We start from the raw sequence: 27,380 nt of genomic DNA, 5'->3' as shown, positions 1-27,380 counted from the left end.
CAGGCTATTGATTCCTTTTTCCTTCTTGTCTTTTCCAGTAGAGGTTTTTACTTGTCAAGGGAAATTCCTCCTGCAGTCACTAATCAATCAATGTTTATTTATATAGCCCTAAATCACAAGTGTCTCGAAGGGCTGCACAAGCCACGACGACATCCTCGGTACAGAGCCCACATACGGGCAAGGAAAAACTCACCCCAGTGGGACGTCGATGTGACTGACTATGAGAAACCTTGGAGAGGACCGCATATGTGGGGAACCCCCCCCCCCCCCCTCTAGGGGAGACCGAAAGCAATGGATGTCGAGTGGGTCTGACATAATATTGTGAAAGTCCAGTCCACAGTGGATCCAACACATCAGCGAGAGTCCAGTCCATAGTGGGGCCAGCAGGAAACCATCCCGAGCGGAGACGGGTCAGCAGCGCAGAGATGTCCCCAACCGATGCACAGGCTAGCGGTCCACCCCAAGTCCCAACTCTGGACAGCCAGCACTTCATCCATGGCCACCGGACCTGTGCAACTCCCCCTCCCCAAGGGAGAGGGGCGCAGAGGACTAAGACATTGGGTGTGGTCGATCTTAATAATAATAATAGATTAGATTGATATAGCGCTTTTCTAATGATATTGTCCAAACAATAAGCTTAGTCACCTTATCACCTAAAATACAAAACTGACACAATATCTGTTTTTGTCACTTTTTTGTAAAAAAAAATATATAAATGTGGCCCCTGTATACCGTATTTTTCGGAGTATAGGTCGCACCGGCCGAAAATGCATAATAAAGAAGGAAAAAACCATATAAGTCGCACTGGAGTATAAGTCGCATTTTGGGGGGAAATTTATTTGATAAAACCCAACACCAAGAATAGACATTTGAAAGGCAATTTAAAATAAATAAAAAATAGTGAACAACAGGCTGAATAAGTGTACGTTATATGACGCATAAATAACCAACTGAGAACGTGCCTGGTATGTTAACGTAACATATTATGGTAAGAGTCATTCAAATAACTATAACATATAGAACATGCTAAACGTTTACCAAACAATCTGTCACTCCTAATCGCTAAATCCCATGAAATCTTATACGCCTATTCTCTTACGTGAATGAGCTAAATAATATTATTTGATATTTTACGCTAATGTGTTAATAATTTCACACATAAGTCGCTCCTGAGTATAAGTCCCACCCCCGGCCAAACTATGAAAAAAACTGCGACTTATAGTCCGAAAAATACGGTACTTTGACTTTTCAGTGTGCGGCTCTTAGTGGAAAAAGTTTGGACACCCCATCCATCCATCCATTTTCTACTGCTTGTCCTTTTTTGGACAAAAAGAGGGTAAAACATCCCACTTTTTTTTTTTTTTACTTTATATTGACATATAGACTTGAAGTTGATCTAGATTAAAGTCTTGAATAATAAATATAAAAAAATAGTAATATGACTTATTTTCAAAATTTTTATGAATCAGGGAACCTGGGACCAAATTTGGGGAGAGCCTTCAAAGTAAAAAAAATATATACATATTGGTTTTGGAAACGAAAATATCAAAATGGCCCCTGAATGCTTTATTTTTTATTGTGCGGCCCTCAGTGGAAAAAGTTTGGACACTCTTGTTCTGACGTCTTACAAATAAATACTGGCTCTGGTGTGACTTTTACTGTGACGGTACCGGAAGGGCAGCGTAAAAAACCTGCTCGTGAAAACGGTACCGAATCCCAGTGATGATCTGTAATCAATTTATTTTAATCTACAAACCCCGTTTCCATATGAGTTGGGAAATTGTGTTGGATGTAAATATAAACGGAATACAATGATTTGCAAATCCATCCATCCATCCATTTTCTACCGCTTATTCCCTTTTGGGGTCGCGGGGGGCGTTGGAGCCTATCTCAACTACAATCGGGCGGAAGGCGGGGTACACCCTGGACAAGTCGCCACCTCATCGCAGGGCCAACACAGATAGACAGACAACATTCACACTCACATCCACACACTAGGGCCAATTTAGTGTTGCCAATCAACTTATCCCCAGGTGCATGTCTTTGGAAGTGGGAGGAAGCCGGAGTACCCGGAGGGAACCCACGCAGTCACGGGGAGGACATGCAAACTCCACACCGAAAGATACCGAGCCCGGGATTGAACCTAAGACTGATTTGCAAATCCTTTTCAACCCATATTCAATTGAATGCACTACAAAGACAAGATATATGATGTTCAAACTCATAAACTTCTCAGGTGGAATTCTTTCCCATTCTTGCTTGATGTACAGTTTAAGTTTTTCAACAGTCTGGGGGTCTCCGTTGTGGTATTTTAGGCTTCATAATGTGCTACACGTTTTCAATGGGAGACAGGTCTGGACTACAGGCAGGCCAGTCTAGTACCCGCACTCTTTTACTATGAAGCCACGTTGATGTAACAAGTGGCTTGGCATTGTCTTGCTGAAATAAGCAGGGGCGTCCATGGTAACGTTGCTTGGATGGCAACATACGTTGCTCCAAAACCTGTTTGTACCTTTCAGCATTAATGGCGCCTTCACAGATGTGTAAGTTACCCATGTCTTGGGCACTAATACACCCCCATACCATCACACATGCTGGCTTTTCAACTTTGCGCCTATAACAATCCGGATGGTTCTTTTCCTCTTTGGTCCGGAGGACACGACATCCAGTTTCCAAAAACAATTTGAAATGTGGACTCGTCAGACCACAGAACACTTTTCCACTTTGTATCAGTCCATCTTAGATGAGCTCAGGCCCAGCAAAGCCGACGGCGTTTCTGGGTGTTGTTGATAAACGATTTTCGCCTTGCATAGGAGAGTTTTAACTTGCACTTACAGATGTAGCGACCAACTGTAGTTACTGACAGTGGGTTTCTGAAGTGTTCCTGAGCCCATGTGGTGATATCCTTTACACACTGATGTCGCTTGTTGATGCAGTACAGCCTGAGGGATCGAAGGTCACGGGCTTAGCTGCTTACGTGCAGTGATTTCTCCAGATTCTTTGAACCCTTTGATGATATTATGGACCGTAGATGGTGAAATCCCTGAATTCCTTTCAATAGCTGGTTGAGAAAGGTTTTTCTTAAACTGTTCAACAATTTGCTCACGCATTTGTTGACAAAGTGGTGACCCTCGCCCCATCCTTGTTTGTGAATGACTGAGCATTTCATGGAATCTACTTTTATACCCAATCATGGCACCCACCTGTTCCCAATTTGCCTGTTCACCTGTGGGATGTTCCAAATAAGTGTTTGATGAGCATTCCTCAACTTTATCAGTATTTATTGCCACCTTTCCCAACTTCTTTGTCACGTGTTGCTGGCATGAAATTCTAAAGTTAATGATTATTTGCACAAAATTTTTTTTTTATCAGTTTGAACATCAAATATGTTGTCTTTGTAGCATATTCAACTGAATATGGGTTGAAAATGATTTGCAAATCGTTGTATTCTGTTTATATTTACATCTAACACAATTTCCCAACTCATATGGAAACGAGGTTTGTAATACCGCATAAAGATGTAAATCTGCATTTTTCCCTGTATGGTCACGCCTACTTTGTTGTGGTGTTCGAGGGTCATTCCAGGAAGTAGACCTCGACCTCATCTTTCAAAATAAGACGCCGCTGCTTCATCAACCTTTTTTATTCGGTAGTAACGAGCAGACGGCAAAGAAGGTTAAAATAATGTGAACTCTATAAAGGCATGCACATCATACTTTGCATAGGCTCCATCGTACAGTACGCAAAAAGTCCTTCATTAACGTCTTCTTCCCTTTGTAAGAGACACACAAGACCACGTATAACAGCAGCATCAATGGAAAAGAGAGGATGAGGAGAGAGAGAGAGAGAGCAGTGACATTCGTGGGCGTGACTCCACATCGCCCCCTGCTGCTGACGCACAGCAGTAACTACACTCAAAACACAGAAATTATCCAAAAAAAAGAGCATAAAAATAAACACAGCAAGAATAAAAAAAGAAAAATGATGCAAAATTAAAAAACAAGCATATTTTCCCTGTGATGTTTTTTTTTTATGCTGGTTTTGGTTTTGGATCATTTCTGTGTTTGGGCGTTGCTCTGCGTCCGCCATATTAAAAAACCAAACAAACAAACAAACAAAAAAAAAGTCTCCTCAGAGGCCTTTGTAGTTAATGTTTTTGGTGATACACACACTTCTTGGTGACTGGTTTACGAGCGGGGGGGAGAAGGGGAAGGAGGGGGAGAGGGAGGAGCGCATGCGGCGTCACACGATTGGCCGAGGGGACGCTGCGTCTCGCTGGCCTGGGAGTCGGAGCTCTCGTCTTCGGAGCTGGACGGCACGTAGAGGCCCAGGACCTCCTGCACCTTGAGGGGGAGCTCCTGGAGAGAAGAGGGGAGACGCGGGGAAGGATGGCGTTTAGGTTACGGCCGTTCAGCGGGCTGCCAGGGGGCGAGGCTTACTCGTCAAGCCTACACCTGAAGCACAGGTGTGTGTGTGTGGTGTGTGGGAATTTTCTCACCCACACACGTCGACCTATGCCAGCACACCTGCACACGCCCACATGTTTTTTGTTGGTCTGAGGGTCCCCACAATGAATGCCGTATTCTTCAGCCATAAGTGCTAAATTATTGTAGCAAAACTAGCTATTGTTTGCTCATTTTAGCTCACTTCTTAACATGTCTGTCGGTGGCAACGACGGTTTAGTGCTAGCTGGTGTTTGTGTGGCTTCTCACTAGCGTTGCGCGATGTAGACGATGTAGCAGGGGTGTCCAAAGTGCAGCTCAGGGGCCTCACATTTTAAAAATAACATTAAAAAAAAATCTGATAAAAAAACTGAAAAAAGTGGAATAAAAGAGCAAACAGGTGAAATGTAACGATAAAAAGTTGCAATGTGTACTTTAATAACACAAAGCTGTCATGCGGGCTGTTTTTTTCTTTAAAACCGTCATTGCTCAAAAAATAATAATGAATCAAAATCAATGTTATGAATTATTGATGTATTACTTCATATCAAATATTCCACTTTGAAATAATTTTGGGGGTAAATATTGCATATTGTGTGTGTTTGCCATAACAAAACTTTGTTTTCTGTGACAAAAAGGGTATAAAACAAACAAACAAACAAAACGGATAATTGACAGATAGATCTAAGTTGATCTACAGACTTAAGTGTTGAAAGTAAAAAAAAAAAAAGAAAAAGAAAAAATATATGATTTATTTTTTACTTTTATAAGAGGGGGCCCTTTTGGATTCCCAATAATTTTACTGAGATTAAAAAAACAAAAACAAATAAATCCAGGCTATTGATTCCTTTTTCCTTCTTGTCTTTTCCAGTAGAGGTTTTTACTTGTCAAGTGAAATTCCTCCTGCAGTCACTAAGACATTGGGTGTGGTCGATCTTAATAATAATTATAGATTAGATTGATATAGCGCTTTTCTAATGATATTGTCCAAACAATAAGCTTAGTCACCTTATCACCTAAAATACATTTTAGACTTCAGTGTTGAAAGTAAAAAAAAAAATAAAAAAATATATGATTTATTTTTTACTTTTATAAGAGGGGGCCCTTTTGGATTCCCAATAATTTTACTGAGATTAAAAAAACAAAAACATTTTAACATAATAATGTGTTAGGTGTTTAAAGTAAAAAAAGAAAAGAAAAGAGTCCTTTTGGATCGCAAGGAATTTTAGTGGGGTTTAAAAAAACACTCATTACCAAAAAATAATAATTAATTAAATCAATGCTGTTATCATTTATTGACCTATTTAGGCTTCACATATGTCACATCAAATATTCCACTTTGACATTTTTTTGGGGAAAATATTGCATATTTGGTGTTTTTTCCATAAAAAACAGGGTTTTCTTTGACAAAAAAGGCATAAAACATAACAAAAGTGTTGAATAATAAATAAAACAATATTAATATAGAGTATGACTTATATTGAAAATTTTTATGACTGAGACCCTTTCAAGGGTCTCCGGGACCAAACTTGAGGGGAGCCCTAAAGGTTAAAAAAAAATATATATATTGAATTGGTTTTGAAATAGAAAATATCAAAATGAACCCTGCATGGTTTAATTTTTCAGTGTGCGATCCTCAGTGGAAAAAGTTTGAACACCCCTGATATAAAAGATTTACATTTGGCCGACAATAGAGATTTTTTCATTTTGATGACACAATCTTTTGACAGCGACAAACGAACTGCTACCGAGCTAGCGGCTAACGTCCCTCCACAGTAAGAAACCACTTCTAAGTCACTAATCCTCACTATATGGTAGCAAATAAAGTATGTTTTTTTACAAGTATTATTATCACCGCAGTACGAGGTATAACTAAAGATGCTATAATAGGAGAATACAGTAAGATAACCCTAGTGAATGTAAACAGAGGCGGACAGCGGGTCAACACAAATATTGACAGTAACGATACCAAGAGAATAGTACCAGTATCAGGTCGATACTACAGTGGTAAAAACAATACTTTTTATTATCACAAAATATTTTTTTGTTACTTTTGTTATTGTTTACAAATCCAGGAAATACGTTCCTGGACACACTTTAATCCGAGCCAATTGTAGTTTTTGTTTATCATTGACTTTATTTTGCTCCAAATATTGTATGTGATAAAAAAGAAAAAAGAAATAATTAAAAAATGTAATTGATATTATCAAAATGCCGTCCTGTGTTTTTGTCTGATTACAATTGTGATCAAAAATGTAATAAAGTATGTTTCCTACAAGGATGAGGTATAGCTAAAAATGCTAAAACACAAACCACAGGAGGATACTGTATGCCATGCTAACCGCTAAGCTATAGATCCTGAATGTAAACAGAGCCAGGAAAATCGACAAATAACGATACCAAGTATCGACTTTTAACAAACACAAGAAAAAGAGAGCACATTACTCCTGTTTTAGCCTCCCTCCACTGGCTGCCTGTGTCTTTTAGAGTCCATTTTAAAATTATCTTACTTGTTTTTAAATCCTTACATGGTCTTGCCCCACCTTACCTCTCTGAGCTGCTCCACCTCTATGCCCCCACCCGGTCCCTCAGGTCAGCTGATCAGCTGATCCTGGAGGTACCCAAATCCAAGCGTAAGCTCAGGGGGGACAGAGCCTTCTCTGTTGCGGGCCCCAAACTCTGGAATGATCTTCCACTTCATGTGAGACAGGCCCCTTCTTTGGCTATTTTTAAGACCCTTCTTAAAACCCATTTTTATTCACTGGCTTTTAACCCAGCATGAGACTTTAAACTGTTTTTAACTTTTAACTTTTTTAACTGCTTTTTATCTAACAAAATTGTTCTTAGGGTAATTTTGTATTTGCTTTTTAATGTGTATTTTACTTCTGTTTTAAATTTTATTTTTTAGTCTGTCCTTTGCCTTTATTTCTTTGTGGTGTACAGCCCTTTGTCTTTCAACTGTGGTTGTTTTTAAAGGGCTTTATAAATAAAGTTGGTATGGTATGGTATGGTATCAGTATCAGGTCGATACCAGAGTGGTTCCAGCAATTTTTTTTGTATGATCACAACAATGGTTTTTGCTGCTTTTGTTATTGTTTACAAATTTGGAAATAAGTTCCTCGACAAGGAAAGACTTTAAGGGCAAAATCCAAAGGATTGAAATCAGAGCCAATTGTAATTTTTGTTTACTATTGACTTGGCTCCAAATATTGTCTGTAATAAAAGAGAATAAGGAAATAACTTAAAGATTGAATTGATATTATTACCCTGTCATCCTGTGTTTTTGTCTGATTGGGATGAAAATTGAATGATTGGTATAACCAATACTGACCCTGTATACTTGGTATCAGATCGATACCCACATTTGTAGTATCACCCAAACAACAGAAGAATAAGTGCTTCTTAAAATTCAACAGCCTGCATCTATAGGGCTGTGATACCGATTTGAGGCCATATCGCCCCTCCCTCGTGTTCACCTTGCACTGCAGCAGCTGCAGGTAGATGGCCTCAGCTCCACGCAGCATGCTCTGCAGGTCCAACTTCATGGTCAGCTCGTTAATGTGCTGCACAGGAAAGAGGAAGAGGATGAAGAGGAGGGCGACGCCGGGGTGTCTCGGGCGCGCAGACGCACCTTTAGGATAGTGTTGAAGTCGTGGTCGGAGCCAATCAGCTCTCCTCTCTGCGACTGCAGGATGGCGCAGGCGATCAGCAGGTGGAAGTTGTCGCAGGGCAGGCGAGTCCACATCACCTGAGGAAGCAAATATTATCATTATTGTTTAATATTAATATCTCCGGGTACTTCAGCTTTCTCCCCCTGTACCAAAATATGCATGTTAGATTCTAGGGTTGTACGGTATACCGGTATTAGTATAGTACCGCGATACTAATGAATCATATTCGGTACTATACCGCCTCTAAAAAGTACCGGTATTTCTCCTTCCCCCGCCCCCTCGTCACGTCGTGTCATTGCTGGTTTACGATTAGAAGAGCATGTTCGGCAGTGCACAATCACGGAGTACTTACAAGCAGACACAGTGTGTAGACAGAAAAGGGAGAACGGACGCATTTTGGCTTAAAAACTAAAGATAAAGGTGAAGTTATAACACTGAAACGCCCTCAGGAAGAGATGCTTTAATACATGGCTAGCTAGCTAGCGGCTAAAGTCACGCCGCAGTCGGCAGTGTTTGAGCTACTTCTAAATCACTAATCCTTGTCTCCATGGTGACAAGTGTAAACAAATGCCATGGGTACGATAGCTCACTTGTGTCACAGTGTAAACAAATGCCATGGGTTGATCCACACCTGACATCTACTGTAATGAAACCAAGTACAGGAGCGTATCTAGTCGATACTACTATGATTACATCGATATTGTTTAACATCACAAAATCTTTTTTAATTTAAAAAAAATGTATATTATGTTTAAAAACTCAGGAAATATGTCCCTGGACACATGAGGACTTTGAATATGACCAATGTATGATCCTGTAACTACTTGGTATCGGATTGATACCTAAATTTGTGGTATCACCCAAAACTAATGTAAAGTATCAAACAACAGAAGAATAAGTGCTTATTACATTTTAACAGAAGTGTAGATAGAACATGTTAAAAGATAAAGTAAGCAGATATTAACAGTAAATGAACAAGTAGATTAATAATTCATTTTCTACCACTTGTCCTTAATAATTTTGACAAAATAATAGAATGGAAAATGACAATATGTTACTGCATATGTCAGCAGACTAAATTAGGAGCCTTTGTTTGCTTACTTACTACTAAAAGACAAGTTGTCTTGTATGTTCACTATTTTATTTAAGGACAAACTTGCAATAAGAAACATATGTTTAATGTACTGTAAGATTTTTTGTTAAACTAAAGGCAATAATGCCATTTTTTGTGGTCCCTTTTATTTAGAAAAGTATCGAAAAGTACCGAAATACATTTTGGTACCGGTACCAAAATAATGGTATCGGGACAACACTGGAGATTAGTGGCGGGCCGTGCGTTTCCCACCTAGGCCTTCAGTGATGCCCCACTTCAATAAATACCATAATTCATGTCACCACATGACCATGGCTGGAGAAATACTACACCAAAATACACAAGCGCACTATTGAGCATTGAAACACCTCAACAGTGTACAAAAACGGGCTATTTTTCAGCACATTTAAAAATGAATCAACAAATTAAAACATATCCTATGTGGTAGTGTCGAAATAATAATAATTGTAAAAAACATATTAAACGTGAAAAAATTAAGATATAAAATATTTGAACTCAAAATTTGTAACACCCATCCGATGCCGTATATGCCAGTGGTACCGCTCGTAGTTGGTCGATTCGAGTGAAACCATTTTACCGCCCAGGATGGGCCGACCTTGTCTCACAAGATCTGGTTTCTCTTTAAATATCCTTCTTGAAAATGGCACTGCAAATATATATCTGCCACCTACTCAACGTTTTGCTCTCCTTCTTTGTGGGTTTATTTATAAGTGAGCACCACTGATTTCTCCGCTGGCCGGGTATGGCTGTAGTGCCACTTCGTGCTTTCCTAAATCACATCTTGTGATTGGATACTCACTTGGGAGTGACAAGTGAGTATCCAATGAGAGTCATGTTTAACGTAAGGCTACCTAGATGGGCTACGGTCAACAACTCGAGATCTGATTGGCTATCGCAACTGTTTGAGTTTATTTCGAACATGCATACATACAACATGATATGTCACAATTTCCAGTTTCTCTATTCAACATGTTCGAAAAGGACTAGGAAGAAGCAGAGCTTATTTAATCCTACCCTTTTTCCTTTAAATTGCAGCTGCTAACACTTTTGTTCACTTCCTGTTCTCAATTTATTCACAATATACTCCATAAGAATAAACATAAATAAATAATGATTAGTGAAGTAAGTTATATTTTATATGGTGAGATAAATAAGATTATCTAGAAAATTAATTGATGGATGAAATAAATTCACAATGTTTATTATGGTTCCTCTTCTTTGTACTTTGTAAACACTTTAAGTTTGAAGAGTTTCTTGAATTGGATCATATTAGTACGTTGTTTGATTTCTTTGCTTAATCCATTCCATAATTTAATTCCACATACTGATATACTGAAGGTCTTAAGTGTTGTACATGCATACAAATGTTTGAAATTAAAATTTTCTATCTGTCACTGTCTATCAACTGTATGTCCTCTGTTCCTTTACACTGCATAGCCGTCGCTAATGTTGATTCAGAAGGCCTCCGGCAGAATTCATACACGACTGGCAACAAGCTAGCTCAATTCCGATTGGATAAAAGTTCTAACATAAAAACAGGAAACACTGGAGCTTAATATGACAAGAAGAGAATATGATGAATACTTTTATATAGTTAAAAATAAAATTAACTTTTATTAATTTATGGTTATGGTCCACTGCTGGAGAGAGTAACTTGTCCATGGTGTGAATGTCCTAAAGGGGAACTGCACTTTTTGGGGGGAATTTTGCCTATTATTCAATCATGTAAGACAAGGCAACGCTAACAAGAAGCGGCTAACAATGCAGGTAATGTGGATTAGATCCAACAATGTTTTATATAAACACTGTAAGTATACTGTATATGTAACATATTAATAGGCAAATTCATAATAACATGTAATATTTACTTATTTTGGTCATTTTAAGCATCATCATTTTTTCTTCATGTTGCAACATTTTCTTTTCCCTTCGACAACTGTAAAATATGGCAGACTTAATGAGAAAAAACAAAGACTACTTTGGGACAAATTATCAGAACCTTATATTTTTGAGCCTGAATCTACAGAGGATAAGCAAAAAGTTTTAGAAGCTGAGTAATAAGCAGCAAGTAGCAGTATTGCTAAGTGCTAAATGAGAAATACAAACTACCAACATAATAAAACAATCACCGACTGTACAATGTCTGCTCTCACTGGGATGCAGACTGATGGGATGATTATATCTTTCAGCACATGACTTGTGTTTCTAGCAAAAAAGCTAGCATGCTAATATTGGAATGCTAAATGGCCCACGGGCCACACTTTGGACACCCCTGTCACAGAATCTGATGCCTGTACTTTTTTATATCGGACATTGCTGTAGAATCTGGACACTCCAAATACAAAATGAATGTTGGGTAAAGCTAACGGACCGGATCCCAGGTGTACCTAATTTTGTGACTGTACACATTACAGCGAGCTCACCTCCCACAGCAGGAGGATGTCCTCAAAGGAGAATTCTCTCTTAAACCAGATGAGCAGCCAGCGGAAACAGAAGCAAAGAGAGCCACTGTCCTGAGAATCTAAATAAATACAAATCATACATGAATATTTTCACATCTAATTTGACAGTTTTAGTTTGGACTGTGAGAAGATGAGCACACTCACCCAGGAAGTCGCACAGTTCCGGGTCGAGAGCCTTCAACAGGATGCTGAGCTGAAGGAGCTGCTGCTTCATGGCCTCCTGGGACTCTTCAAAGTTGTGGTGCTGCGGAGCGGAGCGGACATTTTACGTTTACTCACGAGGAAGTGATTATTCAACATGTCCGGTTTTTGAGCGCTCACCACCAGCTCCATGAAGCCCGTCAGACACCAGAAGGACTCCACCTCGTTCTGGGTGACAAACAGGAGAGGAGCGAGGAGGTCGCTCATACCCTGCACGTACCCTGTGGACGGGGTCAAAGGTCAAATGGGGTCTCGCCGCACGTCTGCACGGACGCTTCCCACCACGCACCCAGATCAAAGTTGTACATGCAGTAGGTCATCAGCACGTCGTGGAGGAGAGCCAGGCCTGGGTTGTCGTTCCCGGAGAAGAAGGTGTTGTGTCGGTCTGTCCTGTTGACGTCTCGCTCTATGACGCAACACACACACACACACACACTGGTTATCATTTGGAATGGGGACCAAGTTTTTGATCATCACTTGTGGGGACCACCCTTTCTACAGGTTGTGGAGGCATAAAAAAAATGAGGTAAAATGGCCACTGCCCAGTTAGCTCATACACGTCTTTAAATCTCTGGATTGATGAAGTAATGTGCTGATCATTCTTACTGGGGACCCTGGGGAAAAAGAGTTAATATGGTTCATGGGGACCAAATTTAAATAATTTTGCATAATTCACACAAATTTGTACGTGACTACAGAGGACCATTTAAAAAAAAAAAAAGTTCAAATTAAATATGACATGATCCTCAGAATACAGCACTACAGCTGTCCTCTTATAGGAAGTTTCACCACTTAAATGTTAAAGCAAATCCTGCATCTTCTGTGACATTACTGAAAACTGCCATTTAGCAGTAATGAAGTTGTCTGCAACTCCAACTACCATATATAGAAGGATGGACAATTCTGAATGTGAATCATACTTTAAGGTAATAATGTTTTAGAATCATGCTGTATGAAAATGTCATCCTAAGGAAAAAAAAAAAAAAAAAAAAATTACTTAGGCATCTTCAGAATGGATCTGACTATAATTTTCCTGAGGGAACTCTCCTGAAGGAATCAATAAAGTAATATCTATTTATCTATCTATTTAAAAAGGTTTCCCTTTAGGGGACCTGTTTTTTTGTCCCCATACCGTCAGAGGTTCCCTAAAGGTGACTGTGTAAACAGAGCGATGTCCCCATTAAAGGCCTACTGAAATGAATTTTTTTTCTTTAAACGGGGATAGCAGATCCATTCTATGTGTCATACTTGATCATTTCGCGATATTGCCATATTTTTGCTTAAAGGATTTAGTAGAGAACAACGACGATAAAGGTCGCAACTTTTGGTCGCTGATTAAAAAAAGCCTTGCCTATACCGGAAGTAGCGTGACGTCACCAGAGGAAGGACTCCTCACATTTTCCCATTGTTTACAATGCAGCGAGAGAGATTCGGACCGAGAAAGCGACAATTACCCCATTAATTTGAGCGAGGATGAAAGATTTGTGGATGGGGAAAGTGAGAGTGAAGGACTACAGTGCAGTGCAGGACGTATCTTTTTTCGCTCTGACCGTAACTTAGGTACAAGGGTTCTTTGGATTCCACACTTTCTCCTTTTTCTATTGTGGATCATGGATTTGTATTTTAAACCACCTCGGATACTATATCCTCTTGAAAATGAGAGTCGAGAACGCGAAATGGACATTCACAGTGACTTTTATCTCCACGACAATACATCTGCGAAGCTCTTTAGCTACTGAGCTAACGTGATAGCATCGGGCTCAAATGCAGATAGCAACAAAATAAATAAATCCCTGACTGGAAGGATAGACAGAAGATCAACAATACTATTAAACCACGGACATGTAACTACACGGTTAATAATTCCCAGCTTGGCGAAGCTTAACAATGCTGTTGCTAACGACGCCATTGAAGCTAACTTAGCAACGGGACCTCACAGAGCTATGATAAAAACATTAGCGCTCCACCTACGCCAGCCCTCACCTGCTCATCAACACCCGTGCTCACCTGTGTTCCAGCGATCGACGGAAGGATGAAGGACTTCACCCGATCATCCGTGCGGTCGGCGGCTAGCGTCGGCTAGCGTCGGCTAGCGTCGGCTAGCGCGTCTGCTATCCAAGTCAAAGTCCTCCTGGTTGTGTTGCTACAGCCAGCCGCTAATACACCGATCCCACCTACAACTTTCTTCTTTGCAGTCTTCATTGTTCATTAAACAAATTGCAAAAGATTCACCAACACAGATGTCCAGAATACTGTGGAATTTTGAGATGAAAACAGAGCTTTTTGTATAGGATTCAATGTATCCGCATACTTCCGTTTCAACGATTGACGTCACGCGCATACGTCATCATACAAAAACGTTTTCAACCGGAAGTTTAGCGGGAAATTTAAAATTGCACTTTATAAGTTAACCCGGCCGTATTGGCATGTGTTGCAATGTTAAGATTTCATCATTGATATATAAACTATCAGACTGCGTGGTCGGTAGTAAAGGGTGTCAGTAGGCCTTTAAGTAAGCATTGCCAGAAAACACACACACACACACACACACACACACACACACACACACACACACACACACACACACACACACACACACACACACACACACTTCTCTATATTCACAGGAACGTGTGTTTGCATGACAGCCAGCACAACTCACCAATCAGATTTCTGTATCCCCTCAGGAGCGAGTTCCTCATTTCCTGCTCCTCGCTGACAGACTTCCACTGCACTTTCATCCTGAAGTACTCGTCACTGCAGACGGGATACACCGACATATTTCTTTGTACACCTTTACACGTGGAAACATCCTCCATTTGTTTGAAATGTTGTCATGAGGATGGATCTATTTATCTGCGCACTAAACGAAATGATCAAATTATGAAAAAGTCAAAACGCACACATTGGCAAAATGCTGCCGAAGACAAATGCTGAAAATTCAAGGAATGTAGAAGTTAGCCAGACTAGCAGAAATTTAGCTATGCTATTAGGAAGTGAGCCAAGCTACCAAGAAGTGAGGCAAGCTGCCAGGAAGTTAGCCAGGCTAACAGAAAGTCAGCAATATTAGCAGAATTCAATTCCCCCCAAAAATTGATTAACTCGCTGGAATATAAAGACAATATAACATACATCCATAAACGTGGATGCATATGCAAAAGTGCAATATATTTATCTGTACAGTAATCTATTTATTTATATCTGCACCTTATTGATTTTTTATCCTGCACTACCATGAGCTAATGCAACTAAATTTTGTTCTTATCTGTACTGTGAAGTTCAAATTTGAATGACAATAAAAGGAAGTCTAAGTCTAAGAAAGGTAGTGCAGAAAGTTACCCGAGCTACAAGGAAATTAGCCAGGCTACAACAAAGTTAGCCAAACTACCAGGAAGTTGGCCATGCTAACAGAAAAACAGCACAGGAAGTTAGCCAAGTTACCAGGAAGTTAGCCAAGCTACCAAGAAGTCATACAAACAACCAGGAAGTTAGCCAGGCTAATAAAAAAGTAGCACAGTAAGTTAGCCAAGCTACAAGGAACTTAGACAGGCTACCAGAAAGTTAGCCAGGCTAACAAAAAGATAGCACAGGAAGTTATACAAGAAACCAGGAAGTTAGCCAAGCGGCCAAAAAGTTAGCAAAGCTACCAGGAAGTTAGACAAGCTAATAGAAAAGTAGCGCAGCAAGTTAGCCAAGCTACCAGGACCTTAGACAAGCTACCAGGAAGATAGCGAAGCTAACAGAAAGATAGCGCAGGAAGTTAGCTAAGCTACCAAAAAGTTAGCCAAGCTACCAGGAAGTTATACAAGCAACCAGGAAGTTAGCCAAGCTACAAGGAAGCTATCCAAGCGGCCAAAAAGTTAGCAAAGCTACCAGGAAGTAAGCCAAGCTACCAGGAAGTGAGCCAAACTGCCAAGAAGTTAGCCAGGCTACCAATACGTTAGCCAGGCGAACAGAAAGTTAGCAATGCTAGCAGAAAGGTAGTGCAGAAAGTTAGCCAAGCTACAAGGAAATAAGCCAGGCTACCAGGAAGTTAGCCAGGCTACCGGGAAATTAGCTAAGCTACCAGGAAGTTGGCCATACTAACAGAAAGACAGCGCAGGAAGTGAGCTAAGCTACCAGGAAGTTAGCCAGGCTACCAGGAAGTTATACAAGCAACCAGGAAGTAGGCCAGGCTAATAGAAAAGTAGTGCAGGAAGTTAGCCAAGCTACCATGAATTGATTAACGTGGACCCCGACTTAAACAAGTTGAAAAACTTATTCGGGTGTTACCATTTAGTGGTCAATTGTACGGAATATGTACTGTACTGTGCAATCTACTAATAAAAGTTTCAATCAATCAATCAAACCAGGAACTTAGACAGGCTAATAGAAAGGTAGTGCAGGAAGTTAGCCAAGCTACCAGGGGCGGCAGACCTGAGGGATAGCCTTCTTTTATTGGTTCCAGGGCCAGATCTTGGCAAATGAATTGGAATAACGTACTACCTATTTAATATTTTCACAGCTAAAGCAGTAAAAAACTTTTAAATATGTTTTCCTAGCATCATGAGAGCTCTTCAGACATGATATAACACCCACATATTCACCTTTACACTCATAAAAGGCAGGACTGGATGCTGCCTGATGTCTAGCCAATCACTGGCCATAACACTGAACAGCACGCTCTACTTGGTTTGTTTTCATCTAGAGACCAGTAGCACTGTAGTATTGATATTATCCTTCCTTAAACCATGTTTATAGTTAAAAATGCTTCAATTAGGCCCAAAATATGTGAAAGTGGCAAAGGACATATGCAAAGCATTAGAAAAATGTGCATTACTTTGCTGGCAAAGGTAAGAAATGATGCTGAAGCAGAGAGGTTATGTGAAGATTGACAGATAAAAAGGACTTACGTTTTGACACGTAAAATGTCCTCCCGCTCTTTAAAGGTGCTGTTCCACGGATAAAAACCCAGCAGAAACTTCCACACCTCCTTCCGTAGCGATTCTTTGATCCCCTGCAAACATTTCAGCGGGCGCCATGTTAGCACAAAACATCCAAAGTGTTGTCCACGTGACAGTTTTTGTGTCTCACCCCTCGGAAGACAAGATCTTTGACTCTCTCCGGGTTCTTCACGCGACCCTCGGGGTCCAGAAACTCCTCCCATTTGTCGAGCGGCGGTCCTCTGCTTACAACTGGCCTGGGGCCAAGCTCCACCCCCTAGAGGGAAGACATCCAATAAATATATATGAATATATAAAGTGTGGCCCGGAGCTAATTTTTAGCAAAAATTAAAAAAAAGAAGTGAAATAAACAAAGCAAACAGGTGAAATGTAACGAGAAAAACTTGCAATGTTGACTCTAATAACATAAAGCTGCCATGTAGGCTGTGCTGTTTTTTTTCTTTAAAACTGTCGTTGCTCATAAAATAATAATGAATCAAAATCAATGTTGTTATGAATTATCGACCTATTCAAGGTTGCAATTACTTCACATCAAATATTCCACTTTGAAATCAATTTTGGGGAAATTATTGCAAATTTTGTGTGTTTGCCACATAAAAAAAACTGTTTTCTTTGACAAAAAGGGCATACAACCAACAAATGAAAAAAAAAACATTAAAAATTTTTTTTAAATTATAAGAACTTTAAAAAATGCATAAATTATTTTAAACACGTTTATGAGTGGGGCCCTTTTGGGTCCCCAATAATTTTTGTAGGATTTGTTTTATTTTAAAAACTGTTATTGTTAAAAAAAAAATTAAAAAAAGAATTAAAATCAATGGTGTGATGGATTATTGACTTTTTTAAGGCTTCAATTACTTCAAATCAAATATGTATTTGGGGGGAAACAATATTGCATTTTTTGTGTTTAAAAGCAGGGGTTTCTTTGACAAAAAGGCATACAACTATATATAAATATATGTACACATATATACATAAACACACATTTCGGTAGTATTCGCCTTCAAAACCAGTACAATATATATAAATTATTTTTTTAAACTAGAAAATGCAAATTCTGTAAAAATGTTGTGTGAATGCGTAACACCCAAAGCTTAACTGAAACACTAACAGTACTAACAGTTAGCACCCAGGCCAGATAGCGTCAAGTAACAAAAAATATAAGCAAAATGAGCCAAAAAGACTAGCATTCTAACAGTATTGCTGAGTATATGCTAAGTTAGTGAAATCAGTGAAATACCAAAATACATGAAATTAGCTAATAAAGCTATGTAATTTTAGCATGCTAAAATGCTAACTGTAACCTGCGTCAAGTACCAAAATGTATTACTCTAAGGTGTGTAATTTAAAATACTAGCCTGCCAACGTTAGCATGCATCAAGTAAACGAGACTGAGGTGTATATCTACGAAATTAGCTAAAAAAAAAAAGCTAGTAAACAAACGTTAGAATGCTAACAAATGTTATTTGTCAAGTAACAAAATATTTGACGCTGATTTGTATACCTGCAAAATAAGCAAAAAAGCTAGCATGCTAATATTAGAACGCTAACGACTATGCTGAAGCCTTTTAAAAATAACTACGGCCGCAAATTGCCCACGGGCCGCACTTTGGACACCCCTGATCTAGAGTTTTAAGCTTTGAATAATAATAATTAAAAAAATATACATAACTAATTTTTAACATTTTAAAACAGAGACCATTCCAGGTACCCGCAATCAAACTTGAGGGGAGCCCTAAAAGTTAACTCGGGATCTTTCTGTGTGGAGTTTGCATGTTCTCCCCGTGACTGCGTGGGTTCCCTCCGGGTACTCCGGTTTCCTCCCACCTCCAAAGACATGCACCTGGGGATAGGTTGATTGGCAATACTAAATTGGCCCTGATGTGTGAATGTGAGTGTGAATGTTGTCTGTGTTGGCCCTGTGATGAGGTGGCGACTTGTCCAGGGTGTACCCCGCCTTCCGCCCAAATGCAGCTGAGATAGGCTCCAGCACCCACGCGACCCCAAAAGGGACAAGCGGTAGAAAATGGATGGATGGATATATATATATATATATATATATATATATATATATACATACACACACACACAATTTATATGTATATACATATATATATGTATGAATATATGTAAATATATAAATATATGTAGTATGTATAAACATGTGTTTATATATATGCATACACATATATATACAAACACACATACATACACACACACACATATATGTGTGTATATATACTGTATGCGTGTGTGTATACATATATATATACATACGTACATACATAATATATACACATACATGTATATATTTATACATATACATACCTAGATTGATTTGGCCAAGTATACATGCATATACAAGGAATTAGACTTTGGCAGTTGTTAGTTGTTATATATGTTTTATATATATATATATATATATTTATACATATATATCCATATGAGTGCATGATGCTTTCTTACACAGGTGATGAGCTCAAAGCCAGGTTCCTCATCAAACTGAGGGGCCATACTTGAGTCCTGAGCATTACGTTGATGATGTATGGAGGAGTCAGGAGGCTTGAGAGCCACCTTGAAGAAGTTGGTGACTTTGGAGAATCCACCAAATGTGGTTGCATAGGGGTCCTGGATGAATCTCTGGTGGTGAATGTTCACAAGAGCAGGATTAATGACGTGTTTTTTTGTAGGAGGGGTGGGTTTACAGCTGAACAAATAACTTACCGATACGAGATCTGAGCCGTCGTCAAAGAGGTGCAGCTTATCAAAGGACTGAGAGAGAGCGTTGGGGTCTTGAGGGTACGCCAGGAAGAGACGCCCATCAACTGGAGACCTGGTGATAACAACAAAGTCCACGTTCGGGCTGGGCAATAAAACGATATCAATATACAATGCAGCTGAGATAGGCTCCAGCAGCCCCTGCGACCCCAAAAGGGACAAGCGGTAGAAAATGGATGGATGGAATATACAATGCCATGGACAAGTAATCGATATCAATAAAAACTGTGTCGTAGCATACAAACGTTGGACTCTGTGTGTCAATTAGTCTCAATAAAGGAACAATAATCTTCATTTGCTGGCGATGTTTTTGTCTTTATGTAGGAAAAGTGTGTGTGTGTGTGTGTGTGTGTGTGTGTGTGTGTGTGCGGGATCAGTATTTGAGTGGGACACGTCAGTCCTGACCTTAGTGTTGTCTGTGCTCACGGTCCAAAATTATTTTAAAAATCCGAACCACACGCTTGTGAGGTCAACCGACTGGTTGGGATTTTTCTTGACAACCCATCCCAACCCTACGTGGGAGTGATGCTTACTGGTCCAGAACGATGTAGCGGCTGAGGGCACGCAGCAGCTCCCTGCTTCCTCCCCTGTGGAAGTGCAAGGGAGGCAGTGGGTGGCCCCCTCTGCTGGTCAACACCAAGAAGTTCCGACCCAGGGAGAAGCGGGCCCTCCTTAGAGAGTAGAGTTCTGACAGAGGCAAGGAGAAGGACCACTGACCTGCAGAGGAAGATGACATCATCATCTCTTTGTTTATAACGTAAAAAAAAGATTTAATCTGCACCTGACTCTCTGACGGGGACATGTTCTCTATCTTTCTTCACAGTGCTGATGATGGCCCAGTCCGGCTCGTAGCCGGGGTCAAAGTTTGTATCCTCCTCCCCTCCTTCTCCATCCTGATTAATAAGAAGGTGCTTACAATCAGTGTCCTTTATTCATGCCAGACTAATTAGAGCTGGACCATTCTGGAAAAAACAATAATCATGATTATTTTTATAGTCACGATTAATTAAACCATTACCGTATTTTTCGGACTATAAGGCGCACTTAAAATCCTTTCATTTTCTCAAAATTCGACTGTGCGCCTAATGTACGAACCATAAGATCTAAGTTTGCGGCATGCCACACCCACATCCTGTTATTTGCAAAACATTTTAGCAACTTATCCTTACCCATCAGTTTGTTATATGTCTCTGATGACCTAAAGTGCAGAAATGACAGATTGTTGATGGCATCTACATCTTATGACATAAGCAAAATGTGTTCATTATTTATCATCACCTCTATGTGTAGTACCTGTAATTTTTATCGTGACTCATTTGGCCAAAGTCCAGAGGAGGAGTTGGTTAAAGTACGACCCCTTTTTTTTGCCGAATAATGGCCAAAAACCATCGGAGCAAAGTTTGGCGCAATACCACGCCCACATCTTATGACGTAGCAAAAATTTGTTCGCAATTTACCATCTTTGAAAACTTTATTTTGTTAGTGCAGTCAGACTGGATGTTGCGCACAGCGCTGTTATTTTGAAGGGGTGAAGTGTGCTGCTGTTCTGAGATATGCTTCTTGCGCGCCCCATTAATCTTTTTTTTCCCATTATAATATTTTTATGATGGTGAGAAGACAAAATCGAAATTTGATTAATTGTCCAGCCCTTAGACATGGGATCTTCAACCCAAAACATTGAAAGAGCCATATTGGACCAAAAATACAAAAAACAAATCTGTCTGGAGCCGCAAAAAATTAAAAGCCTTATATAAGTTTTATAATGAAGGCAACACATGATGTAAGTGGCTATATTAGCTGTATTAGCTTACTATCAAAAAGACAACCGTATTTTTCGGGCTATAAGTCGCAGTTTTTTTCATAGTTTGGCCGGGGGTGCGACTTATACTCTCAGGACCGACTTATGTGTGAAATTATTAAAAAATTACCGTAAAATATCAAATAATATTATTTAGCTCATTCACGTAAGAGACTAGACGTATAAGATTTCATCGGATTTAGCAATTAGGAGTGACAGATTGTTTGGTAAACGTATAGCATGTTCTATATGTTGCAGTTATTTGAATGACTCTTACCATAATATGTTACGTTAACATACCAGGCACGTTCTCAGTTGGTTATTTATGTGTCATATAACCAGTGTGGGGACTAACGCGTTACAAAGTAACGCATTACTGTAACGCCGTTAGTTTCGGCGGTAACTAGTAATCTAACGCGTTATTTTTTATATTCAGTAACTCAGTTACCGTTACTACATGATGCGTTACTGCGTTATTTTTTATGTAGTATCGGCTAGAAACAGAAGATCTGAGTGTGTTTTATTGCAGCGCTGCGGTGTCGTTCTTCTGAATCTCTTGTGTCACAGGGAGGAGCTGCGCTGTGTGTGTGTCTGGGTGTGGGGAGGGAGGGAGGGGAGGGGTGCGCGCAGCAGCATTCGTGAGGGAGGGGCGGAGACAGAGAGAGCTGTTAACACGCATGCGTCGCCAGGCTCAGCTTTTTATCGATAAGATTTATCAGATTTAATTTTTTATTATCTAAAGCAGGGGTGTCAAAAGAGTGCCCCGGAGGCCATTTGCGGCCCACAGCTAATGTTTTAAAGGCCCACAGCCCATTCTAAAAATACTATTAAAATAAACAAAAACATAACAGAAGTGAAATAAAAAAGCTTAAAGGTGAAATGTAATGCAGAAAAAGTTGCAATGTTGACTAATAAAACAAAGCTGTTTTTTTTCCTTTCAAACTGTCATTGCTCAAAACATAATATTGAATCAAAATCAATGTTATTATGAATATTGTACACACACTCTGTCAGTTCTCTTATTTACTCTTTCATTGTAGACTTCTAGAGTGTTTGATTATCACATCACTCTAAATGTATAGACTATAAAGTTCACAAACATAAAGAGGGATCCTAGTGGGCCAGGCCAATCTTTCCTTAACTCTAAACTAAAACTGGGGAAATGCGTAGACTGTTCTGGGCTTCAGACATGATTTTATTTCAGAATTCCTTGAGAGAAAAAACGCCTGCTTAGGCGTTGGTATGTGAAGTTAAAGTTAAAGTACTTCCTTGGTTTACAGCTATGTTGTTATTATTCTGTTTGTTACTTATGTATGTTTATGTTGCAGCTATTTAAAATAGTTTTGTTAATTTGTTCTGGCCTGAAATAAATTGGCCCTTTGAAACACATCTTTGTCTTTGTGTGTTGTATGTAGAGCACATTGCTTAGCAGAGTTCAGTGATGCAAATGCATGTCAAGTTGATCAACAGATTGTATTATTCTCCAGTGCAATAACAGTACTGAAATGAAGGCTAAAAGGGCATTAATGGGAGCTTTAAAAAAAAAAAAAGAACAAAAAAGAAGTAACTAAATAGTTACTTTTCACAGTAACGCATTACTTTTTGGTGTAAGTAACTGAGGTAGTAACTGAGTTACTTTTGAAATAAAGTAACTAGTTACTGTAACTAGTTACTGGTTTTTAGTAATTAACCCAACACTGCATATAACGTACACTTATTCAGCCTATTCTTTATTTATTTTAAATAGCCTTTCAAATGTCTATTCTTGGTGTTGGGTTTTATCAAATAAATTTCCCCCAAAAATGCGACTTATACTGCAGTGCGACTTATATATGTTTTTTTCCTTCTTTATTATGCATTTTCGGCCGGTGCAACTTATACTCCAAAGCGACTTATACTCCGAAAAATACAGTATGTGTCGCAGGCTGAAGCAAATCTTCGTTGACAGAAATGTTGAAATGTAATATTTATTCTACACATTTTTACAACATTAGAAACCATTAGTAAATCAGAGGCTACTCGGGTGAGATAACTCCTGGAAATTACTGGCTTTTAATGACCAAAGGTATAGATGTGTGTGTCCAAGTTAAAGGAAACGGCAAGCTGTCTTCTTTTAGTGGATTTATTACAATCTTTGGCAAGCTAGGTAATGTTTGCTGTGGTCTGGAACAACATGGCACACAAACAACTATCTGAAATGCAGCCAATATTACATACAGATAATATGTCATGAGAAATGCAAAACTAAATTATATACAAAGAGGATACAAGCAAAGGATATCAAATGAGCTCAAATATACCTACAAATTAGGCATTATGATGCAATATGTACATACAGCTAGCCTACATAGCATGATAGCATTGATTAGCGTGCAGTCACGCACTGACCAAATATGCCTGATTAGCACTCCAACAAGTCAATAACATCAACAAAGCGCACAGCATTAAACTTTTGGTGGACAAAATGAGACAAAGAAGGAGTTGACGATTTTACATGCAAACAAACTGTTGCGTCACAGTCCACACTATGGTGAGTTCAAGAATCGCCGAAATTAGTAGGACAAAACGATGTTCATCAAATACCCTCATCAGTGAAGCATACACACAATCATATTAAACAGTGGGCTTTCTAACAATTGGGAAGGTTTGTGTCTTGTTTGTCCTCAAACAAAAAACATACTAAAGCAAAAAAAAACATTTCCCCCCCATCTTTTTCTATTTTCAATCATTTTTTTTAAAAATTCTCAAGAGCCGTGGGTTGCTGACCCCCGCCTTAGACTGATAAAATGTCCTACCTTTTTGGAGTACAGAACAGCGGGAGCAGTGCGGCCTTCATCCTCTAGTGGACTCCATTCCAAAGCTGGCACTCCGGCCTGAAACGAGCGCATTATTCATCATCTCAGACGCTGCTTGGCATCAAAACATTTGCTTACCCTCTCGACAACGCGAATGAACCCAGGGATGCTAGTGTCCTGGTTACTCTTTTTAGCATTAGTGTGCAGGTACACTCCCTCCTTCTCGAAGATCAGCTGAGGAGTAAACAAAGCAGTTAGGACACAATCTAATGATATCTAATGCAGGGGTGTCATTTTCAAAACCAATACAATGTATACGGTTTTTTTTTTTAACTTTGAGTGCTCACCTCAAGTTTGGTCATGGGGTCTCAGTCAAAACATTTTTAAAAATAAGTTGTACATATATATTTTTTTAATTACTATTATTCAGCGCTTAAATCTCCAGATCAACTTTAGGTTTATCTGTTAATATAAAAGTAGAAAAATATATATTTAATGCCCTTTTTATCAAAGAAAACAACATATGTAATATTTTCGACCCAATTTTTTTAAATAAAATTTTTATATTTAATGTGAAGTAATTTGAGCCTTAAATAGGTCAATATTTCGTAACTCCATTGATTTTAATTCATTATTATTTTTGAGCCAAGACAGTTTAAAAAAAGATCCCACTAAAATCCTTGGGGATCCAAAAGTGTTAAAAATAAGTCATATATTTTAGTTTTTTTACTTTCAACACTTAAGTCTCTAAATAAACTTCCGATCAAACCGTTGATTAAAAGTTTTTTGTATTTTTTTAAATTTAAAGCCCTTTTTGTCAAAGAAACTCTGTTTTATGGCAAACACATAAAAAATATGTAATATTTCCCCAAAAAATATTTCAAAGTGCAATATTTGATATGAAGTAATCGGAGCTTTTAATAGTGCAATAAGTCATAACATTGATTGTAATATAGAATTATTTTAAAAATGTTTTTTTTTTTTTTTATCTTCTTGGGAATCCAAAAGGGCCCCATTCAGAAAGGTGTTAAAAATAAGTCATACATTTTTAATTTTTTTTTTACTAGCAACACTTAAATCTCTAGATCACAGGTGTCAAACTCAAGGCCCCGGGGGCCAGATGTGGCCCGCCACGTCATTTTATTTGGTCCTCAATAGCCTGGAAATAATATGTATCAATAAAGTACGGTAACTTTTCTTACTAAATGTATTATTTCTTTCTATTTTGGGAGAACAAAATATATGTACTCCATGTAATCACAAATTATGTTAACTTAAATATTGTCTAATTATGCAAAAATATATTATCAAACATTCAAAACATTTTTAAGTAGAAATAAATACTAATAATAATGATTTCAAAGCAAGTTATCCATCAAATTGTGCAATGTAAAAGTAGCAATATATTTCATGGTAAAATTGTGAAATTTACTGTAGTTTTTACAGCATTTTTCTCTAAATGAAAAAAACAGTACAGCCGTTTTGGCATTTACAGTAATATACCGAAAAATCTACAGTTGTTGATTTGTGGTAAAAAACAAACAAACTGGCAGCTCAGGTGCCAACATTTACTGTAAAATTTCAGTTTTTTTAATTTACAGTAAAAAAACTAATGTAAATTTTACAGTAAAATTCTGGCAACTGAGCTGCCTTTTTTACGATAAAAACAGCAGTACTGTTTTTCAATTTACAGTAATATACACTATATTTTAAGGTGAAATTATTGCAATTTACCATGTTTTTCTTGCATTTTAATCTACTAATAAAATGCATTAAAACAATTGTGTAATAATAGTATTCACTTTTAGAAACGGCCCTCTGGGGCCAAACATAACTGCGATGTGGCCCTCAGTGAAAACGACTTTGACACCTCTGCTCTAGTTCAACTTCAGATCTATTCGTCAAATATAAGTTTGTATTATTATGTATTTTTTAATTTGTTTGAGATAGGCTACAGCCCCCTGCAACCTTGAAAGGGAAAAGCGGTAAAAAAATAAAAGGATGGATGTTTGCTTTATGCCCTTTTTGTCAAAAAAAAATTTGGTTTTTTATATGGCAAACACAAAATATGCAATATCCCTCTCCAAAAAAATTCAAAGTGGAAAATTTGATGTGAAGTACTTAGAGACTTGAATAGGTCAATACTTCATAACAACATAGATTTTGATGTAACATTATTTTTTTTTTAGCAATAACAGCTTTAAAGAAGAAAGCCTACATGGCAGCTTTGTGTTATTAGAGTCAACATTGCAACTTGTTCGTGTTTTAATCTTGTTTTCCACGTCTTTAAAAATAGTATTTTTATACAACAGTGTACAGCCACAGATTCAGATTGGTCTGCAAATTCCACAGAGATAAAGCGCAAAAATAAGTGTGTCATTTCACAACCGGTCCGTCACATGATCATCAGGGCAGGTGTGACAGGTCATACGATGTCGTATCGACAGGGTTTATTTGATATCTTTCAACATTAAAATGACCACTATCGCTATTTCGTCAAACTGTGTATATTATGCACGGTTAAACGCCATTTATACTGACAGTAAATACGACTAGCTAACACGTCAACCTCAAAGCCAACAGGCTACGACAACAGGCTCGTGTACCCAAATAATTGGGAACGATTTGTAGGTTGTTTCGGTTCAAAACATGAAAACTGATCAAATGAGCTTTGTTTATACCTTGTAATCGTCATTGTTTTGCTCCATTCTTCAACTGGCGTCGGTAGTCTCGACGCTGGTTTTCCCAAACAAATGTTACGTCACACTTCCTGTTTCCGTAAAGCCCGCCCCGGAGTGACGTCATTGTCACGAACGCCCATTCTTGAGACGAGATCTTAAAATATAACAGGAACATTGTTTTATTGTATTTAACCACCATAAAGCGTGTACAATTTATGTTGTATAAAATAAAATATTATATAGTAAAAATAAATTTAAAAACAATTTCATGATGTCTACATATGGCTTTTTGACCACTAGAGTAAAGGCCACTTAAACGTACCGTATCGTTGTTTTTCAAAACAATCTAAATCTTCGTAAAAAAAAACGTACCCATTGGTGTACTAGGTCATTACTTTTACACTCTTTAATATCACTTTAATAGTTGCCAAAGCAAAAACTGCTTTATTCTAACGAAGTGATCACGTGACAAAGGAGCGAAACTGATTGGTACGT

General features: G+C 38.5%; 1 protein-coding gene across 1 annotated transcript; it reads right to left on the bottom strand.

Annotated features, from left to right (window-relative positions):
- Positions 1 to 3,628: 3,628 nt before the first annotated feature.
- Positions 3,629 to 27,039, bottom strand: tbc1d17 (TBC1 domain family, member 17). The gene is made up of 17 exons (XM_062050254.1): positions 26,886 to 27,039; positions 24,343 to 24,438; positions 24,205 to 24,282; positions 20,393 to 20,504; positions 20,145 to 20,328; positions 19,558 to 19,666; positions 19,300 to 19,473; positions 16,964 to 17,089; positions 16,783 to 16,886; positions 14,553 to 14,647; positions 12,180 to 12,296; positions 12,011 to 12,111; positions 11,834 to 11,933; positions 11,651 to 11,748; positions 8,074 to 8,190; positions 7,919 to 8,005; positions 3,629 to 4,358 (listed from the first exon to the last, which is right to left on the bottom strand). The coding sequence occupies exons 1-17, from the start codon at positions 26,910 to 26,912 to the stop codon at positions 4,188 to 4,190; spliced, it is 1,896 nt and encodes a 631-aa protein (XP_061906238.1). The 5' UTR covers positions 26,913 to 27,039; the 3' UTR covers positions 3,629 to 4,187.
- Between the last annotated feature and the right edge of the window lie 341 nt (positions 27,040 to 27,380).

This window comes from Entelurus aequoreus, linkage group LG06, assembly GCF_033978785.1.
Source record: "Entelurus aequoreus isolate RoL-2023_Sb linkage group LG06, RoL_Eaeq_v1.1, whole genome shotgun sequence".
Classification (NCBI taxonomy): Eukaryota; Metazoa; Chordata; class Actinopteri; order Syngnathiformes; family Syngnathidae; genus Entelurus; species Entelurus aequoreus.
Note: the sequence above shows the minus strand (reverse complement) of the source record. Positions and strands in the feature narration are given on the sequence as shown.

Coding starts and splice junctions, on each gene's coding strand:
- tbc1d17 (XM_062050254.1), bottom strand. CDS start 26,912: ATGGAGCAAAACAATGACGATTACAAG. Junction 24,283..24,342: donor TCATTCGCGTTGTCGAGAGG/GTAAGCAAATGT, acceptor CGCTCGTTTCAG/GCCGGAGTGCCAGCTTTGGA. Junction 8,191..11,650: donor ACATCCTCCTGCTGTGGGAG/GTGAGCTCGCTG, acceptor TTGCTTCCTCAG/GTGATGTGGACTCGCCTGCC.